General features: G+C 39.0%; 1 protein-coding gene across 5 annotated transcripts in view; it reads right to left on the reverse strand.

Moving 5' to 3' along the window:
- GRIN2A (glutamate ionotropic receptor NMDA type subunit 2A) overlaps nt 1-20401 on the reverse strand; it is a 176850-nt gene that overhangs the window by 49623 nt on the left and 106826 nt on the right. For all 5 annotated transcript variants that reach the window (XM_054080878.1, XM_054080876.1, XM_054080877.1 and 2 more), the window contains 5 exons: nt 10217-10422; nt 8572-8740; nt 8294-8447; nt 3633-3758; nt 804-1033 (listed from right to left, as the gene is read on the reverse strand). In XM_054080878.1, coding sequence (XP_053936853.1) covers nt 804-1033; nt 3633-3758; nt 8294-8447; nt 8572-8740; nt 10217-10422 — 885 coding nt within the window. The remainder of the gene's footprint in view (nt 1-803; nt 1034-3632; nt 3759-8293; nt 8448-8571; nt 8741-10216; nt 10423-20401) is intronic.

Raw genomic sequence — 20401 nt, forward strand, 5'->3', positions numbered from 1 at the left:
GTTTGTCATTTAGTGAAACTTGAGTAGGGTTTAAGTGACATAGAGTCTTCTGCTTAAAGTGAAATTCTCACATAAGTCTTGAATTAGGAAAGGGTCTTCCATAGACACATCAAGTTTCTGCACCTTATCCTACGTAATTTACATCTCACTTCAATGTGATAACACAGTTACCTAAATTTTCTCATCTATTTATTTTTCCTATTTAGTCTTGCCATTTTACACAAGAAAAACATTCAAACATCCACAGACAACACGTATCACTTTCAATTATTTTTCTGCATTTATTTGTGCTGGCTGGCAACACTTTAAAAATAAACTGTTTCTAGAATTTCCTTGATTATTACATAGAAAACAAAACGACATTTTTTCAGGAGCATTAACTGACTTCCAACAAGTACTGGATAGCTGCTGGTTTTATGAATATTTTTTAAATTAATATATTATTAATATTCCACACAGAGATGTTCAAATAATTTTAAATATGACCTCCCTGTATTCAAACTGACTTTTACATTTTTCAAGATTTGCACATTGTCAAGACATTCCTTTTAATCAAACAGGAATTTATTTCCACACAGAATAAAGGCATTTTTCAATTGATGTAGTTAATTTTGAAAAGGCAACTCAAAGACTTTGAATTTTATTTTTTTTTATGCTTTGGGTTTGTTAGTAAAGGGTTACACTCAGAATGAAATCATCCATTTTTAGCTTATTATCTTGCTCAGAGATTTTTAGCACAAAGTATAAACTTATAGGAGGATTATGAAGAATGAATGCTGACCTCTTTTGAGCTGCAGACTTACCTTTTTATCACTCAGTCCAGTCACTTGGTCAACAAATTCCTCTTGAATCATAAATGCAGCTAAGTTGGCAGTATAACTAGCCAGGAAAATGACAGCAAAGAAAGCCCAAACCGACACCATGATTTTACTTGTCGTTCCTTTGGGGTTTTGTACAGGCACAGAGTTGTTGAATACCAAGCCCCAGAGTAACCACACTGCCTTTCCAATGGTAAAGGATGGCCCATGGGGATCTGCAATTACAAAGAACAGTTACTTTAGTTGCAGTTAGATTAAATCTTGGCAAGACACCAAACCTAATAACAATAAATTACTCAAAGACATGGTTAAAAAGTATTTCAATACATATTAACTGTGCTCCCAATGGAATCACAGGATTTACCATAAGTAGTCTCTATTGCAACTACATTAATTTCCATATTTGTAAAAAATAATTCAACATTTTTCTATGTTGCATTCCGTTCAAAAGTTTTACAATTAAAATGGAATGCATAGGTTTGGAGATGCATACTACTATGTCTCTTGAAGTACGTGACACACCACTGAACCTTCCAGTCTTCTGTGCCAGCAGACGTAAAATAGAAAACTGCAGGTTTAAATAATAATGATTCAATTCGAGTACTTTTGTCATCAAAATTATTTTTTACCTTCTCCAGTCTTCGAACATTATGCTTTCTGAAGTTTATGTAAGTATATTTAAGATCAAAACGTGTGAATATGTCACCTAAAGTTGCTTTAGGCAACTTTGCACTCAGAGGATAAATCAGTAAGTCAACACAAAGGAGCCAGCTGTATAGAACCACAACGTAGAGCTATACACAACTGGCTACCTCAGACATTCCGAGCCAGTTCTGTGGCCTCAAAGGTGTTGGCATTACCAGTAAAAACCTGTCCCAGGTAATCCATTCTGTAATTTTTGCTATTCCTGTTTTCAGTCAGCTTTTAATTCATCCCAAAGTAAGATGAAGAGGTTAGGATGACGCCCTCATGCTCCCATAGTGGCAAAAGTGGACTAGCAATACTATTATCCAGTTAAAAGGCCTTATTTACAGAGCCTTGATACAATAAGGGGAGGTTTGTTCTTACCCAGCTCCGTGTAAGTACAGTGCACTCATCGCATATTGCTCATCATCCAGACTCACTTTATCCTCAATGGAGAGAAACAGGCCTCCGAACTGTGACTCATTTAACCTTTTTATAAGTGTCTATTTTTCAATTAAATGACGAGCAATTCAAACAAGGAGCTCTGATGCAGACACCTGTACTATTACCTCCTTCCCTGCCCTCTCCCTTTATCCAAAGGATTACACATTGCAAACTCTGATTCAGTTATTAATTTAATTACAATTTATTTTAATAAAATGTAATTCTTATTAGAAAAATAAAACCCAAAGTGGATACACTCAGTGCATGTTCTCATTTCGGTGGAAATGCTTTCTAATATAATGCAAATTTGCACAGTGCAATCAAGCACAACACCTTAGATTACCTTCTTTCTATTCTGCAGCAGCGCTAAGAAGATCAAGTGCAGTAAAATAAATGCAATGAAGCTGACTTTTGGTTTATGAAACTACCTTCTAGAGCCATTTAAGATTGATCTGATATAGGTCAATAAGTATTTTCTAAGCAACAATGATAAAGAAAGCATACGCTAAGAAAGCAGTCAAAAGTTCTGTTTACGCTACTGGAGATTTTATCACCATTGAGCTTAATCCTGCCAAAAATGCCTGGAGAAAGGAGTAATCTCCATAAAGATCCCCATTTATTTTAAGCTTCCCATGTTTCAAATGAAAAGCAGTTGAACTCATGGCAGGTCTCTAGAGCTAAGTTAGGATTGTCCAGCCTTTGTAGTCATAAGTACACTCCATAATCAATTCTGGCACTTGAGGCAGCACAGAAAAGAACAGCCCAGCCCCTAGGTCCCCAGTGACTATACCCACCCTTAATTTCCCCTTCCTAAATACAGTGTTTATTTTGGACAGGGGTTATATATTTGCCATCTTATTGAAATATCATCATCTGAACATTACAATAATCACCTTTTTCAGGGAATGAACTAATCATAATCTAGACAGGAAACATTAGCTTGTACCCTAGGACCGCGTTCAGCAAGCTGGAAGATCTCTTGTTATAAAACGAGGCAAGTGTGACTTAGAAATTAAAACTGTAAATAAAGAAAGGGAAGGCCAAGGGCACCACAGTACATGGAAACCTCATTCACAGGTCAAAGTGTTAATAATATACAACTGCAGCTTTCACTAAGAAAGGCAAGCCCTGTATTAAATTTGTTGTGCTGGTATATTTTGAAAATGAAGTTTCTATAACCATGGATGCTACATAGAAAGAAGCAATGCCCTTCTGCCACTGGTGTCATTTCAAGGCTGAGTTAATTAGAATTTTTATAGGGACTGTTTAAAACTATATATAATGTAACTGCTATTTTTCTAGATTATCCACCAAACCAAATCAGTTTAGACCATTTTCTCTGAACTAACCGTGAATTCATAATAGTCAGGAGTCTGTAGAACTTATTCCAATGCCTTTTTAAGCTGCCACTCTACAATCGATCCAGTATACCAACCAAAAACTGCCTGCATACAATTCTCTCTGATATCGCTTACCCTTCTGCATGTCTTTATTCCAATGAATTAGAATACAAACCTAAGCGTATAAGCCTTCAAGAAATCATGTTTTAAATTAAGAGCAAACAGTTTCATAGCTGCTTTTGCTGTCTTATTCTGATGTTAAGTTCATTTTAAAAGATGGAGGCCAAAGGATGGGAAATATGATTTTTTTTTATGGCTTTAGGGTTGTGTAAAATGCAGCGCTTACCTCTCCCTTGTGCTAAATTCCTGTTGTATCCTACAGGACTGAAGTACTCAAAGATAAAGACAGCCATGGCAGACACAATGAGAAGCATCACAAACATCATCACCCAGACAGAAGCGCTAAAAGGCTCTGCAGCAAAACAGACAAGAAAAAAAACCAGAAACACAGTTCATTAAACCTGTCACAGCACAAGAAATCTAATATCTTTGGCTAGGCAAGCCCAGCAGCTTTTAACAACCAAAACCCTAGCAAATAACTAAGCATCAATAAGTAAAGAACAGCTGTTAGTGTATATACTCAAAATTCCTACAGTCAAAACCTTAAATATAAGTTGCAATTCAAAAGCAAAGGCTGCACACTTATCTTTGACAAAATCTTCACTGACACTGAGTGGCAAACTATTGGTTTCACTTGCTGTTTATTCAGCCTACAACCAGGTTGCCCATTTCCATTCAACCTATGTTATATGCATCTATAACAGAAAGATCCAACTATTATGACTGAGTTTCTGCAGAGCAAAAGCAATTAAGCATATGTTTAATACATCTGGTAATTCAGTGAAGTAGACTTCCAACAAAAACTGTTAGGGGGAAAAAAGCTAAATAATTGCATTGAAATTAAATTTTTTGGTTTCTGATATTTTTTTGCTCTCCCTGTGCTCACTTTCATCTACCTGCAATGAATATGTGTCAAACACATCCTTTTGAAAGTGTCATTCTCATCTGGGAGCAAATTTCTGAAATCAAAAGGTTTTTATTGAAAAGTGAATGTCAATTTGAAAGAAAGAAAAAAAATGATCATGTAAAAGAAATTGGAACAGAAAAATAAACACAGTTTCAAATACCAGATGGAGCAGCAACTTTTTGAAAGGATGGGATATGGTAAAAGTATGTGATAACACAAAGTTCTTAAATATCATCTTCCCAATCACAAATTCTCTGTCGTTTCAGGAGTCCCCGTGGTAGGTGTCATCATGTAGGGATTACATGCAAGAAAGGTTTTGCATGGCAAAGTAATCTCTCTTTATTAGGTCAGCTTGTTTGATGGCATTTTACAGCCTAATTTTGGTAGATAATGCAACTGTAAGTATGCTGTGATGTGTGAGAAAAACAGGTGTAGTGTTACAAATCAGGCCAGAATCAAGAAGTGCTTGAAACGACAAGAAATTAGTGTGTTCCAATGCTTTGCCTGTTTTTGAAAGACCAAGGGATTCCTCCATCCTGATGTCTTCATTCTTTGAATTTAAATTAAGATTTGAATGCCTGAAAATTCTTCTCCCATTGCAGGAAAAAAAACTGTGTGTGCCAGTTGAGTTCTGCTAAACCCAACAGCCCAATTTGAACCCTCCCAGACTTAGCATGAATGATTCACCCAAGACTAGAATGAAGTGTAATAATTTGAGCCCAAGCATGGAAATGTAACGAGAACATTTGCCTTTGCTATAACTTCTTCAAAAATCCGGAACCAAGAAAAGACCGAATTCCAAATAGCTCCATGGGCGATTTTGGTTGCAAACAAAAAAGGCAAAATGGGAAAATTTTAAGCCGAATTGTTCTCTTTCTGCTTTTACGATAAGGTTAAGGAAAAGGGAGGTGCATTCTTGTTATTTTTTTAATTATTTTATATTCCAATTACTATAATTATTTTTTTGGAAGACAATAGTAAGTTAGCAAAATAACAGGATTCTTAAAAGGCAGAGAAAGATCCATTCAGATGCAGGTAAGTAAAGGACATTATGTAGCCAAACATAGTTCATAACAAATCTTCTGTGAATTCATATATGAATCAGATTAAATTTTAATTCATATAAAACTATCAATACAATTTTGACAGCATTAAAACTCTTATCAAAAGCAACAGTGTAGAAATAGCAATGGTAATTTGTCAAAATCTGAATAAGGCAAAGGGCAAAACAAGCTGATGTGAAAAAGTGAGCTATAAACAACAGTTTAAGCGGAATGCTCTTTAATAATTTAAACAGTCTGGTAATAAGGTGGAGGATTAAAAGCAGCAACAGGAATATAAAAAGCTATTTAGAATAACAAGCAGTAAAATTGAACAAGTACAAAATCAACTGAATAACAAAGTCAATCTTCCTGTCATATTAGAGATCAAATTACACATTCAGCAGTGTTCTTTGATTCTCAAAGGGCAAAAAGAGAACTTCCCCCAGGCAAGCAGCAGGTTTTATAAGAATTTTCAGTAAAGCTACGATATGGCAGAAAAATACTAATATATGACTTGCCAGTATACATTGTAAATGATTGGAATGAAGAATATTGAGCAATGAAAACTATGTCTTACTCCACTAAGTTTGGCTCCCACTGCCAAAAACTATACTTAAGCAAAACATGAAATAAGGACATATACTTCCTATTCCATCAATGCCTCCTAAAAAGAAAATTGAACTTGCCTACGAACTCTATCCCTCTTAAAAATACAGAAATTTGGATCTGAAGTTTCCTTTTGGCTTTTGTTTAAATAAAATTGAATCAAATATCCAGAATATTTTAAAAAAATATTTGTGGATCCAGTATATATGAATTTTGGTACAACATGAAAATGCATAAATATGGACAAAATTCTAATTTGAAGGAGACACCCACATCAGAAACAGAACACAGCAGATAATGAGGAAGAGACTGTCAGCCCATCAGTTATTTGTATCTTTTATCTATTGGACAAAAACACTGAATGGAAAATCTAGTTCAGACAAAACCCTGTACTTCTGCACATTCATAGTAACAAATTGCAAACCCTGATATTTCATGGACTGAAATCAAGTGCTATTTTTTAAAAAGAAATATTGCACTTGACAGATTTTTTTTTTTTAAATCTTTTAAAGGGATTATGTAAGATGTCTCTGCTCTTAGACATTCATTTAATTGAAACAAAAGCAGCCTGAGAACAAATTCAGTTATCTGCCTCATAATATTTTGCATGGCAAAGCATTTCACCATTGTGCACACCTCATCAAAATATACAGTCAATTCCAGTAAAGTGGCAGTTTCATCTAAGTCTAAAAAATGAGAACATACTTCTGAGAGCACAGACTTGATTTATTGGTGCAGTAAATCAGATTTCTTCAAAAGTAATGCTATTCTATAGAGCTTTGTAAGATGGGGTTATTTTTATTTTTTGAATTATAAGTACGTTCAACTAAACCAATAACATTAAATGCATTTTAGAAATCTAATAACTACGTTGCTGTGAAAAATGGAAAAGCAGCCTGTCCTTGAATGGTAACTGTAAGCAGGTTTTTAAGAGGTAAGCAGAGTCCATAGTAAAAAATCAACTGCGCTTGCAGCATATTTAGAAAAAAAACCCAGTATTTATGTTCCAAATGATAATTTCAATGTGCTGCAACTGCAATTTTAAAAATGAATTAAGTTCACAAGTCACTGACTTATAGCAATGACATTCAAGACATTATCTGAATATTTTCATTAAAAGCAAAATCCTAAAATTTCAGCCTCTTAAAATTTCATTAAAAAGCCTTTCATTCTTTCATTCCTTAAGGAAAAATACTAACCACCAACAAAATCTGCTTGGGTATCCCTGTGTTTGGGAAGTTATTTGATTACTCAGTGGGTTACATTTATTTGCATCATCTCTGTAAAGCACCTTTATGGAACAGTATGAGAAATAAGCTCTGTGACTAAATGATGATTCTTGTGCAAGAAAACCCAATTATTTGCCCACTTGTAGCTGATACTACACCAACAATCTGCTCCTCAATGGCTACAAGCGATTTCAGTGGACTTTTAGAACTTATACTTGGCTACTGAAAAGCAACCATACAATCAGTGATGCAAAAATGGCATTACTGCTGACCCAATGGACTCCAAAATACTAAACTGTTCCATAAGATTTTTCTTCCAATTTCACTTAGATGATTTTAGTGTCACTAACACTATTTTCCTGTGCAGAATCTTTACAACTACTGGGCACAAACACACTATGAGGAACATAACAGCATTCCAGGCACTTTTGATCCATGGCTCATTCTCGTTTCAGCTTCAGGTTATATTCATGCCAACCACCAAATACAGAAGTAAACAATAAGAACTAAAAGAGGAGGAGAGGGAAATAATGAAATGAGAAATGAACAACTGAAACAAGAAGCAAACAAGGAAAGAAGGCCAAATTCTTTGTTTCTTTATATAGCACCTCCTTTCTGTCCAGCTTTTCACATTTCTTTGCTACACTCAGAAGCTCTCCAGTGCATTAGCATGGTGTTCAGAAGCCAGAGGTAACCGTCACCCAATTAGCTGTCAGATCTATTCTAATTGTAAGGAAGTCTCTTTTTCTTAGCTATCCTACAAGGAGTTTTTAAATTATTTTGTGAATGTGGATGTTAAAAAGATACGAAACCATTTAAAATAGGCTAAAGAAGCATAAATTAGTTTGTAAAGAAGCATTTTTTTTAGGAAGTAATTTTCCCAACTGAAGATTTTGGGGGATTCTTTTCACTTACTGCATCTAAAACCTTTACGTACTAAAAATCATGTTAATCAGCACACCAACATAGAACAAACTTCCTAATGTAAAATTCAGAAGTTGACCTAAACATGTCAATGCACTGTATAGCTTAATGAACAATGAAAACTTCTCAACTCTATACAAATGCAATTAAATGACCTGGATGGGTTGGAGAATCATACCTAGAAAAGCAGATGGTGAAACTGTGCCATTGCTCCGTGACACCATGACACTAATCCCAGTCTCAACAAATGGCACTGAAAAGTCAACCACTTCAGAGCGCTCTTCATTAATAGTGAGAGACCCCACAGCCATAACTGCACGATGATATACCACCTGATCCACAAAGAGAAGACACCACCAATATTACTTAGTAGGGAATAGCGCATTTCTCCAAAAGAATTAAAAAGAAACATTGCTAAGTTCTTACTTAAGAGCTCTTTTACCTAACAGAACTTACTTCACCAATCATTCCATTCCATACATTATTGACTTTTTTGCCATGTTTCCCATTAGTCACCAAATAGAGGTCATATGTGAACTTGACGGTTTTAGACAACTTCTTCAAGATATCAATGCAGAATCCTTTGCAGCACTTCTTTACATTAATTCCCTCATTAGTTGAGTTGCTGTCAACAGAGAAGAGACAAACATTTCTACTAGGAAAAAGAGAAGAACCACAACAGCAAGACTCAGCATAGTGTGAAACAACATTTTGCCATAGTTGTGAGCAACCGTGTTTTTCTGAATCAATGGAGAAATAATACACAGGATGCTTTACATGGCATTTGTAGCTCTTACTAATCATAGTGCAGTTGCTTGACAAGAGATAAGTAGAAGATAATGGTAGGCCTTGTATGACATGCTTTCTGCTGCAGTATCCAGCCTGTTCCACTTCTCCATCAAGACAATCTCCTCTTATCAATCTCTCCCTTAGGTTTAAGATCAGACATTTGTTACTTTTACTCTCAAGACTAATGTCATTACTCAATGTCATTTAGTAATTAGAGAACTTCCCAACGTGAAAGCTATAGAAACGCACAGCAGCCCACCGTAATGAAACCGGATGCTGCACCTTTTTCTGCACTTTGAGAAGGTGACTTTCAGGCTGCCTTTGAGTGCAAAGATGAGGACTTTCCTTTTATATTTTTTTCAAAATGTTAATTTTATAACCACTGGAACTTTTTAGTAAAAACATCTTCAGAAGTCAAGACAATATTTTACAGCCTCTGAAAGAACTCAAAATTAAAATAAAACTAGTTTAGTCTTGACTGAGTACAGTTATGTCAAAAAATGTTGGTTTTCTGGACTTCAGGGAGCATGTTCACAACCATTTAGCAGTCTTTAGAAATCTACAGAAACATGCATTATATACCCTAACATCTGCTCAGTAAAAAAAAAAAAAAGTTGTTATATTCAGTTCATAAATATGTAGACTGAAGCATAGAACAGGTGAAACAACACTGATAAATGCACAATGAGAAATTTTCCACTGATTTCTAATGACTGCTATAAAGTCTTATAGCAACCAAAGCAGGGGACTTTTCTCTAGATGGTATGTCACAGTGGTATTTTATGCTGGAGCAGTTTATCCGGTACGCTATTTCAGCACAAACATACATTTTCAATAGGAGACATTCTCAAATTGCAAAAGACTAATTAAAACAGGCATATTTCAACATAACTGGAAACAATTCAAAGAGGACTCAGGAAAATAATCCTACTTTAGAATGCAATCTTCTTTCATGCAACTGAAAAGGGCTAATTCTAGCTGACTTTGAATTTACTATAAGCTCAGCTTGCCCACTTAGCTTGTCCCATTAGCTTATCTTTAATTCAACGTGACTTTCATGTAAATAACCGAACCTTTCAACTTATCAAAAAGGAAGATGTGCGAACTAGAGCACACAGTGTAGGAAAGAGAAAAAGAAAGAGGAAATTAAATACATAAGGAAATCAAAGATAAGAGCAAGAGGAAAAGAACAAGAAAGTATCAGAAAACAATTATACAATGAAAGAAGCAAAGGAAAGGATTAATGAGAAAATAAGGGAATATATTTTTGCACTCATTAAAAAAAAAAAAGGAATGCCATGTATCTACTTACTTAATTTTGACAAATTTACGACAGGGTACTGTATTTTTTTGGCAACTTTCCATCAAAGGATCCACATCCTCAACAACGACAAATGGAGCCTCCTCCAGGGTGACAATACTCAAATGGTTATCATCTGGGTCGCTGTCAGCGAAAGAGCTGTACCTTGGCCACACAGAGTACTTCAGGCTCAGTGAGTTGTTCTCCCATTTCCCCACCTGAAATGCCAAGATACACACGCTGCTGATATCTGCTTGCTTGTTTTTGACAAATGAGATCTAATATGAAACGTGCTGAGTACAGGAAATTACATTCCAAAGGCTGTTGGTCTTGGGTTTTTGCTACCAAAATTACTTCAGAACTTTTTTGTAATTTCATGAAGTGAGAAAATGCACTGTGGAAAAGACAAATAAGGTAACATTATTTTAAGAGATAACAGCTTTATAGAAACTGGATGACATCATTTAACACTATCATCTGGTTTTAGCTGCATTGAAATTTGACGTGCATCATTCCCATTTGAGCTAGAACAGCAAGCAACCACATACTCCATTTTCAATAGCAGACATTCTCAAATTGTTAGAGACTAATTAGAATAGGCAAATTTCAACATAACTGTCTCAGTGTTGGGGCCAGTTCTGTTCAATATCTTTATCAATGATCTGGACAAATGAATTGAGTGCTCCCTCAGTAAGTTTGCAACTAACACCAAGTTGGGCAGGAATGTTGATCTGCTTGAGGGACAGAAGGATTAACAGAGGGATCTGGACAGGCAGGATCAATCAGCCAGGGCCAGGTGAATGAGGTTCAACAAAGCCAAGTGTCCTGCACTTGGGCCGCAATCCTATGCAACGTTACAGGCTCGGGGATGAACAGCTGGAAAGCTGTCCAGTGGAAAAGGACCTGGGGGTGTTGGTCAACAGCTTAATTAAAAATTATAAATAAAAAAAAATAAATTATAAATAGCCCAAATTATAAAAATAATTATTTATGGCCAAAAGATCGGGAATCTCATAAAAAATACAGTTTCAATTACAAACCAAACCTTCGACTGACTATTGTAGGCACAAAACTCACTTTCAATAGCGCATAAAGCATTGTATTTCTTTTGAACTCAAACACTCTTTCCTATTTTCTCCATCTTCATACGTAGTCTGAAATATTCCCTTTGGTTTAATCTCCACAGGATACAGGAAGGAAGGCAGAAAATAGCTGAGAGGATGGCAGAGTTTGTTTGATGCCAGGCTGAGTTAACAATCACAGGGTCCTCATCTCAGCCACCATTGTCCAAAGCACCTTATAAATTCAGTGTACTAAAGACATGGTGTGACACCTTCATGCGTGCCTATTGGTCCCTTGAAGACTGCAGCTCAAGAGGGGAATAATGAAATATTTGGTGTTTTCCTGCGTGACAGCTAGATAAATACAGTTAGCCTAAGAAAAACAGGCAACTTGCAAAGTTAAGCATTGCTGTACCTCATGTAGACCCCTCTCCTGCTGCAGCATAAAGTCTCTAAATAGTAGGAGGATGACTGACATAATCCTAATCACACACCCTCACAGAGACCATCAAATCACAGAAAAAGAGCAAGGCCACATCCTGAGCAGGGAGAGAAAATAGCAGAGTATGTTCTGCTGTGCAAGCCAGCGCTGGCACAAAAAGAAAGTCTGTCACACTGGCGTATTTCACAGAAAACAAACAAATAACTCAGTCTTATCACCCTCTTCCCAGCAGATGGGAACTGTACGCAATACATAGTCATCATTCTTTTGTACGAAAAAATGTTACACGACCAAATGGGCACTAAATGCACTCCCAGGACCGTGTGACCAAACCTCTGAAAAAAGAAAAAAAATTCAGGGATGTTCTTTCCACATTAAACACACACATGAATTGAAAACATCCCTTTTGAGCTGTCTTACTTTTGTGAAGACAATGATGCAGAACAAATGCAAAATCTAAGCCAGCTTCCTTTATAGAAGAATTCTTTATTACTTTCATTTCATCACACTTTTCCACTTACAAGGAAGAGCCACTCTGGCAAATTTTAAGTCAATAACTAGAAAGCATAAATTGAGTTTGTCGGGTTAGCAATAACAGGCAGCTGCAGAACAAAGCACAACAGCAAAATCCTTCCTGCAGAAACAGCATCTGTTGCGCACCTTTTGCTGCAAACCTTGGTGTCACTTCGCCTTTCAGAAGGTCTGAATTTCACAATTACAGTCTAAATATAAGTGAAACAATACAACACAAGCACTTTCATGTCTTATTAATAAGGAGTAGTTTACAGTCTTTGGTGGTTTGGAGACATCAGTTTAAAGACTTTGAAGTTTCCAAAATTTCCTGCAAAATCTCACATGGGGGATGCAAATAGACCGCTCTTCCCTCATGGCTGCATCTTACACTGTGACCAGCAGGGCTCAAAGGAAAACACAGTGCCCAGAGATAAACAAACAGGGGGAGAAAGAAAAGCTACCACTTCCTGTAGCCTCATCGTTCAACACAGAATTAGTAACTAGCACTCACCAAATCCTCAGTGGCTGGTATCGTTTTGGTACTGGGAAGTGTCCCAAATACCTGTGTAGCACAAGAGTTCACACTCAAGCCAGAGAAGCCATTTTATAAGTTGATTTTGCCATTAAAAAGGAAGAGCTAAACAAATTGACAGCCTCTTCTTCCACCTCCCAGTGAAGGAACACTTTTTGTCATCGTGTGCACTCCATGAGGATTGGACAGCTCTCCAGAACCATCCAGATGGTCATACCTTACCTCCAGAGAGGAAGAGCTGCCCTGAAAGTCATCTAACACTTCTCTAATCGTGGCTTCAAGGAACAGAAGTAAAGCTGTTCCTTTCCATCGTAGCTGCAATTTTTTTAGAGCAGCAGAGGGAACCATCCTCTTTGGGAATACAGAGTTTAAGAAATGCTGCGTTATAATTGCTATGGTTCAAACTATTCAGTACAATGAAGGTCAAAGGAAAGGCCTTTAGGCTAAGTAAAAGCTCACTGATACAGAAACAATACGCAATTTTCACTTGACAGTAAGTGCCAGGAGAGACATATTTACAGCAAGACTAAATACAGTAAGCAACAAGGATGGAACAAAGAAAATGACAACCTAACAGATGTTAAAGAGCATGCTGTTTCTGCTCTGGGCAAAGATAATATATCACGTTAGGCCACAGAGCTACTGACAAAAGATATACTAACAAATGGATGAATAGATAATGCAATTTCATCTGTTCTAGATAAGATATACGCATTTCTTCACAACTTCTACAGAATGTCTATCATGAAGCATCAGGATCATTCAGATGTCATGACCTCTGCTCTGAAATCAATTGAGATTTCCCAAGAAACTACCCTGTACCGTCTCGGTGACTGTTATCACAATACTCTGACAAATAGCTCTGTCAGAAATCTGACCAACGCTTAGGTTATTCAGATCTTGTCCAGGGAAGTTTCAGCTATACCCTCAGATACGATAGCTGTCTTTTCTCGGCTACATGACGGTGGACGTTAGTAGCCAGATGGAGCTCTCTATGAAGATCTTGGTTCATTTATTCCAAGCAGGAATTGCACACCCTCTGCCCACTCATTCCTACTTAGATACAAATTTGTACAACCGCACACAGAGCTTGTAAATCTGGCATATGCTAGTTAATCAGAGCAAAGTCAAGTTCTACATTAAGTCCTGCATAAATAGAAAGTTAAAGACAATTTGTTACAATAAACTTGGATGTAAGTAAAGGCTCTTGTAGCAGCAGTTAACTAGCAACTGTGCCACGCAGTAACTGTTACTCTTGCTTCTTGTAAAAATTCATTGACTACACAATTGTAGGACTTTTATATCTCTCAAATTCTCTCATAATGCAGACGATGATTATAATTTTATTGGTACTTATCTGGAGCACCAGTAAAAATTGGTTTTACCCTGGAAGTTTGCAGTTCAGTGACATTAATGGGCCAGGTGAGACACCCAGGTCACACCTTCCTGAGATAAGCTTAATAGGGCAGTTGCAGCTGGTACTGCTGGACCTCTGAGGAGTTTTTAGCACCAGCACAGTGTTCCTGCACGCTTTGGTAATATTTGGGCAACACCTAACTCTGGCAAATCTATCAGGTCTCACTGAAACAAGTACATCGATCTCGTCTTCTTAAAAATCTCCCGCTTGAGAACAGCAGCCCTTTTGCCTGTCAAGATTAGCAGCAAGAATACGAATGTTGATGTCAGAAGTTTGAGTAGCTGATTTAGGATCTGTCAAAATATCTTGCTGGATGCCTGCTGAACATGCCCAAAAGTGATTTTCAGTCTTCAAACTATTATCATCTAACCAGCTTTTTTTCAGAACCTGATATGGGAGAAATACCCCGGTCAACCCCATTTATATATGAAGGTACCACTTCAAAGTTTTGGTACTGAGTCATTTGTAAAGGAAAAGGAATTTATTTTCCTACGGGTAGAATGTCTGCTCTCCAACTACAGTTGAATGGCTTTTCTATAAACTCAAGCCCCACGCCAGGTATATAAATTTTTAGACCAAGAGGAAATAGTATTTAAATAAAAGCAGATTATTATGCTAAAACCAACGAAAAAATTAGATTTAATATTAAATCTTGCATTTTCTGGAGAATCCTGAGTTAAAAAAATAAATAAATAAATAATTACTCTTTCTTACATAAAAAATAAAGTAGCTACTCACAATTTCTCTGTACGTTAGTTACATTACAAGGATTAGCAGGCTGTTGCATTGTCAGTTTCTCACATGAGTAAATGGTTTAATTAGATTCTAGGACTTGATGTTTTCTTTATAGGATTGAGGTTATTTAATAAGGCCTCAATAAAACAATTCTGCGATACTCATTGCAATACTGTAATTGGAAATAAAAGCATGCGCCTGTCTGGAAACTCAAACCAGGAAACGTTAGATCTCAGACGAGCAATTTTGACAGTTTTGAAATTGAGCAAAACAACACAAGGAGAAAGAAACAAGGAGAAAGAAACTGGCTAAGAGGTATGAGGTGAGAAATGCAACTCGGAAAGATTGTCGAGACAACACCGGAGAGATGTTCAAACAAACCAGGGGGGCAGCACGGGCCTTCTCATGTCTCAGAGTCAGAGGAACTGTCCTATTATTTCTGTAGCGCACATTGATGCTCTGCTGATGTAAATGTGGGGAGCCCTGAGATAGCCGAGAGCTTCAGCCAGCTTGCCAGGATAATTGATTAGTCAGTTTATCTGTCTTCATCCGCAGAGGCAGGGATCAGCTTGTGGTCAGAAGAATAATTCTGATGGTGACAGCCTGTTCTTGGCCGCCTTTCACTGTTTCCTTCTGACATAATTAAACCTGCCCCCTTCTCACAGCCCTACGACAGAGAAGCAGACACGCGCGCTGCAGCGAGGTGCAGGCTGTCTCCACTGAGGTAACTCGTCTGGCCTGCTACCAAAGAAAGCTGCAAAGCAAAGAGGCAGCTAGAAGCAGACGCAGAATTTTGTGGGGCAGGAGCCTCTCTCTAGTGACTCATTTTTTTCCTCTTAGAAGCCCCTCAAACATGACAGTGAGCAGGAAGAGAATGGAAAACTGTGCACAGGCAACATAAGCATCAGCCTACAGAGCATAGAGCAAAACCTGCACCGAGTCTTCCATTCTCTGATGGGGGGTGGGGGGGTCACTTGAAGGCTAAAGCAGGCTCAGGATATTTCTTGGAAATAACATCAGTTCATATATCCAGCATTGCTTTTCTGCTGTTAGCTCATTTTTCAAAAACATCAAACCTATCGCACCTTTTCCTTTGAATGGTCTCTTTAGAGAAGTTTCAAGGCACAAAACGTATGACACTATTTTACCATAAGCATTGCTGGCTGCCTCTCTAACCATTCTCTCCTTTTTGCATCTCATACTAATATTCCCTACATAGTATAACCTTTTTTTCAGACTATTATATATGATATGAGGACTGTTGAAGAATTTTAAAACAGGGTAAGAAATTTTCATAACGGTCACTGAGCAAAAGATTCCTCCAAAGATTCAGACTGACACATTGGGGTGACCCACCCACCCCCAGGTTTTCTTACTAGGGATGGGTCATACTTGTCTCGAAGGGGAACTAAAGTTATCTCTAAAAATCTGGTTAGGCTCTTAAATAGAGCTTTAAACTAGATGTGAAGGGGGAAGGGGAGGAGACCAGGCTAGTTGGGAATGAGCCTGGAAGTGGGAAACCAGCGGCTGAGAAATGGTGTGCTGGAGAGGACCACCAGTACACCACAATAGGGCAAGTGAGGGCGAGTATAAGTGGGGACAGTAAGGATAAAACTGGGTCTGTGGAATTAGTTATTCCAAGGACCAGTCAATCAAGAATAAACTCTCTTCCCTTTATGAGGGCTGAAGGTTCATCAGCCCAGCTGAAGTGCATTTACACCAATGCACGCAGCATGGGCAATAAGAAGGATGAGCTGGAAGCTGTTGTAGGGCAAGGTGACTATGATGTCATTGCCATCACAGAAACGTGGTGGGATGACTCACATAACTGGACTACAGCTATGTTGGGATATAAACTCTTCAGGCGGGACAGGAAGGGTAGGAAAGGAGGCGGGGTAGCCCTCTATGTCAAAGAGTGCTTTGAAACTCTCGAACTGGATTACGGTGAGGACGGGATCGAGTGCCTATGGGTTAAAATCAGAGGAGCCCACAAGAAAGGGGACTTTGTGATAGGAGTCTGTTACAGACCACCCAGCCAAGAAGAAGCTGCTGATGAACTCTTCTATAAACAGCTGGGGACAGTCTCTAAATCTCTGCCTCTTGTCCTTGTGGGAGACTTTAACTTTCCGGATGTCTGCTGGGAGTACAATACAGCAGAAAGGAAACAGTCTAGGAGGTTCCTGGAGTGCATCGAAGACAACTTCCTTGCACAACTGGTTAGCGAACCAACAAGGGAGGGTGCCTTCCTAGACCTGCTGTTTGTGAATAGGGAAGGTCTTGTTGGGGATTTGACGGTTGGAGGACGCCTGGGATTAAGTGATCATGAGATGATAGGGTTTTCAGTTCTAGGTGGGATTAAGAAGGGGGTTAGCAAAACAGTCACATTAAACTTCCAGAGGGCAGACTTTGGCCTGTTCAGAAGCTTGATTAGCAAAGTCCCGTGGGAAACAGTCCTTCAGGGCAAGGGAGCCCATGAGGGTTGGGCGCTCTTGAAAAATGAAATCCTATCAGCTCAAGAGCAGGCCATCCCTGTGTTCCGGAAAAGGAGCCGGCGGGGGGAAAAGCCAGCTTGGTGGAGCAGGGTGATCTCAAGATGCGTCAATAAGAAAAAGAAGCTCTATGTGCTCTGGAGGAAAGGACAGGCATCTTGGGTGGACTACAGGGACGAAGTGAGATCGTGCAGGGAAAAAATCAGGAGGGCCAAGGCCCAACTAGAATTAAAACTCGCTAAGTCTGTGAAAGACAACAAAAAGTCTTTCTACAAGTACATTAACAGGAAAAGGAGGACGAGGGAGAATATCCAGTCTCTAGTGGATGCAGAAGGAATAACAGTGACAGGGGATAAGGACAAGGCTGAGGTACTTAATGCCTTCTTCGCCTCAGTCTTTAATAGCAAAGAAAGTTGTTCCTTCTGTTTACAAATCCAAGAGTTAGAGGGGCAGATTGAGGCTCCCGTGATCCAAGAGGAGGCGGTTAGAGACTTGCTTGCCCAGCTAGACGTCCACAAGTCTATGGGGCCGGATGGGATCCACCCAAGAGTATTGAAGGAACTGGCGGATGTCCTTTCCAAACCCCTATCCATCATCTTCCAGAGGTCCTGGCTGACTGGGGAAGTTCCACTAGACTGGAGGCTGGCTGATGTTGTGCCCATATACAAGAAGGGTTGCAGAGAGGATCCGGGGAACTACAGGCCTGTCAGTCTCACCTCAGTGCCAGGGAAAGTCATGGAACAGGTAATCTTGAGTGCTATCATGAAGCACACGCAAGAGAACCGGGTGATCAGGCCCAGTCAACATGGGTTTACAAAAGGCAGATCTTGCCAAACTAACCTGATCACCTTCTATGACAAAATCACTCAACTACTGGATGGGGGAAAGGCTGTGGATGTAGTCTTCTTGGACTTCAGTAAAGCCTTTGACACAGTTTCTCACAGCATTCTGCTTCAGAAACTGTCAGCCTCTGGCCTGGACAGGCGCACACTCTCCTGGGTTGAAAACTGGTTGGATGGCCGGGCCCAGAGAGTGGTGGTCAATGGAGTTAACTCCAGCTGGAGGCCAGTCACAAGTGGAGTTCCTCAGGGCTCAGTACTGGGTCCAGCTCTGTTCAATGTCTTTATCAATGACCTGGATGAAGGCATTGAGTGCACCCTCAGCAAGTTTGAAGATGACACTAAGCTGGGAGGAAGTGTCGACCTGCTGGAGGGTAGGGAGGCTCTGCAAAGGGATCTGAACAGGCTGGACTGCTGGGCCGAGACCAATGGGATGAGGTTTAACAAGACCAAATGCCGGGTCCTGCACTTGGGGCACAACAACCCTATGCAGCGCTACAGACTGGGGGAAGAATGGCTGGAGAGCTGCACAGAAGAGAAGGACCTGGGGGTGCTGGTTGACAGCCGACTGAACATGAGCCAGCAGTGTGCCCAGGTGGCCAAGAAGGCCAATGGCATCTTGGCTTGTATCAGAAATGGGGTCACCAGCAGGTCCAGGGAGGTTATTCTCCCTCTGTACTCGGCACTGGTGAGACCGCACCTCGAATACTGTGTTCAGTTCTGGGCCCCTCACCACAAGAAGGATGTTGAGGCTCTGGAGCGTGTCCAGAGAAGAGCAACAAAGCTGGTGAGGGGGCTGGAGAACAAGTCTTATGAGGAGCGGCTGAGAGAGCTGGGGTTGTTTAGCCTTGAGAAGAGGAGGCTGAGGGGAGACCTTATTACTCTCTACAACTACCTGAAAGGAGGTTGTGGAGAGGAGGGAGCTGGCCTCTTCTCCCAAGTGACAGGGGACAGGACTAGAGGGAATGGCCTGAAGCTCCATCAGGGGAGGTTCAGGTTGGATATCAGAAAAAAATTCTTCACAGTAAGAGTCATTGGGTACTGGAACAGGCTGCCCAGGGAGGTGGTCGAGTCGCCTTCCCTGGAGGTGTTTAAGGAACGGGTGGATGAAGTACTTAGGGACATGGTTTAGGGAGTGTTAGGAACGGTTGGACTCGATGATCCAATGGGTCCTTTCCAACCTTGTGTGATTCTGTGATTTAGATAGGCTTAAATTTATCCAGAGAATTAAATTTGCATCAAATGAACATCAAGAAGTACGTAGCATAATCTAGGACTACTCTCTGTGTTTTTGCATGACTAGCACATTTAATGAGATGTCCTTCAGTAATTCTTATTTTGTCATTATAATTCAACATCATGAAGAGTTCTGCAGGCTTACAAACTGGAGTTGTAAGTTGGTTTTACGGAACACTAAAACTGTGAGAAAAAGAGTTCATAGATTTCAACAGCAATTTAGATAATGCAGGATCATGCTTTATGAATTTCAAATAAAACTGGGTAGGTGATTGATTCTTACAGTCTCATACGGCAACTAGTTTCAAAGATCCCCTATTCTTAAAACACGGGACCGCAGACAGCCTGCAAAACTTGGAGTGAAATCAACCACAGGCTGAGGTGGGAATTAAAAGAAAAAAATGTTTGTTAATAAACTTTTCCTTTTATTACTCACATATGTGATTAGCCCTGATATTAAGACAGAGTTTTTTTAAAATTGGGTAGCAGAACCTGGTCTCAGTAAATTTTCTAGAGGATCAGCCCCGAGATATGTTTAGATTCTAGGTCACTGCACTCCATCCCTTTATTACATTCCTAAGAAAATAATATTTACTCTTCACAGTAACTTTTCCTTATAGTCTATTTATAGTAGAGTTTTATGGAGATCACTTGCCTACTAGAACACATCTAGATTCTGAAGTTTTTAGGCAAATATTATAGCAATTATCCTTCAATTCAACAGGAATTTCAAATTTTAGAAAAAAACAAAGCACTTTTACCCTAAAAATCTGTTAAAGAATATAAAACCAAGAAAATAAAAGGTACTTGAGTTATCAAGATATATAAATCCACCTAGATTTAGGTAGTTAAGGCCTAAGTTGCAGGAGGGGTTTGAGTAATCCATTTTATTTTACTAAACCGTAAGAAGAAATGCCAGGTGTGTTTCACACA

The sequence above is a fragment of the Cuculus canorus genome, chromosome 15 (genome assembly GCF_017976375.1).
Source record: "Cuculus canorus isolate bCucCan1 chromosome 15, bCucCan1.pri, whole genome shotgun sequence".
NCBI lineage: Eukaryota > Metazoa > Chordata > Aves > Cuculiformes > Cuculidae > Cuculus > Cuculus canorus.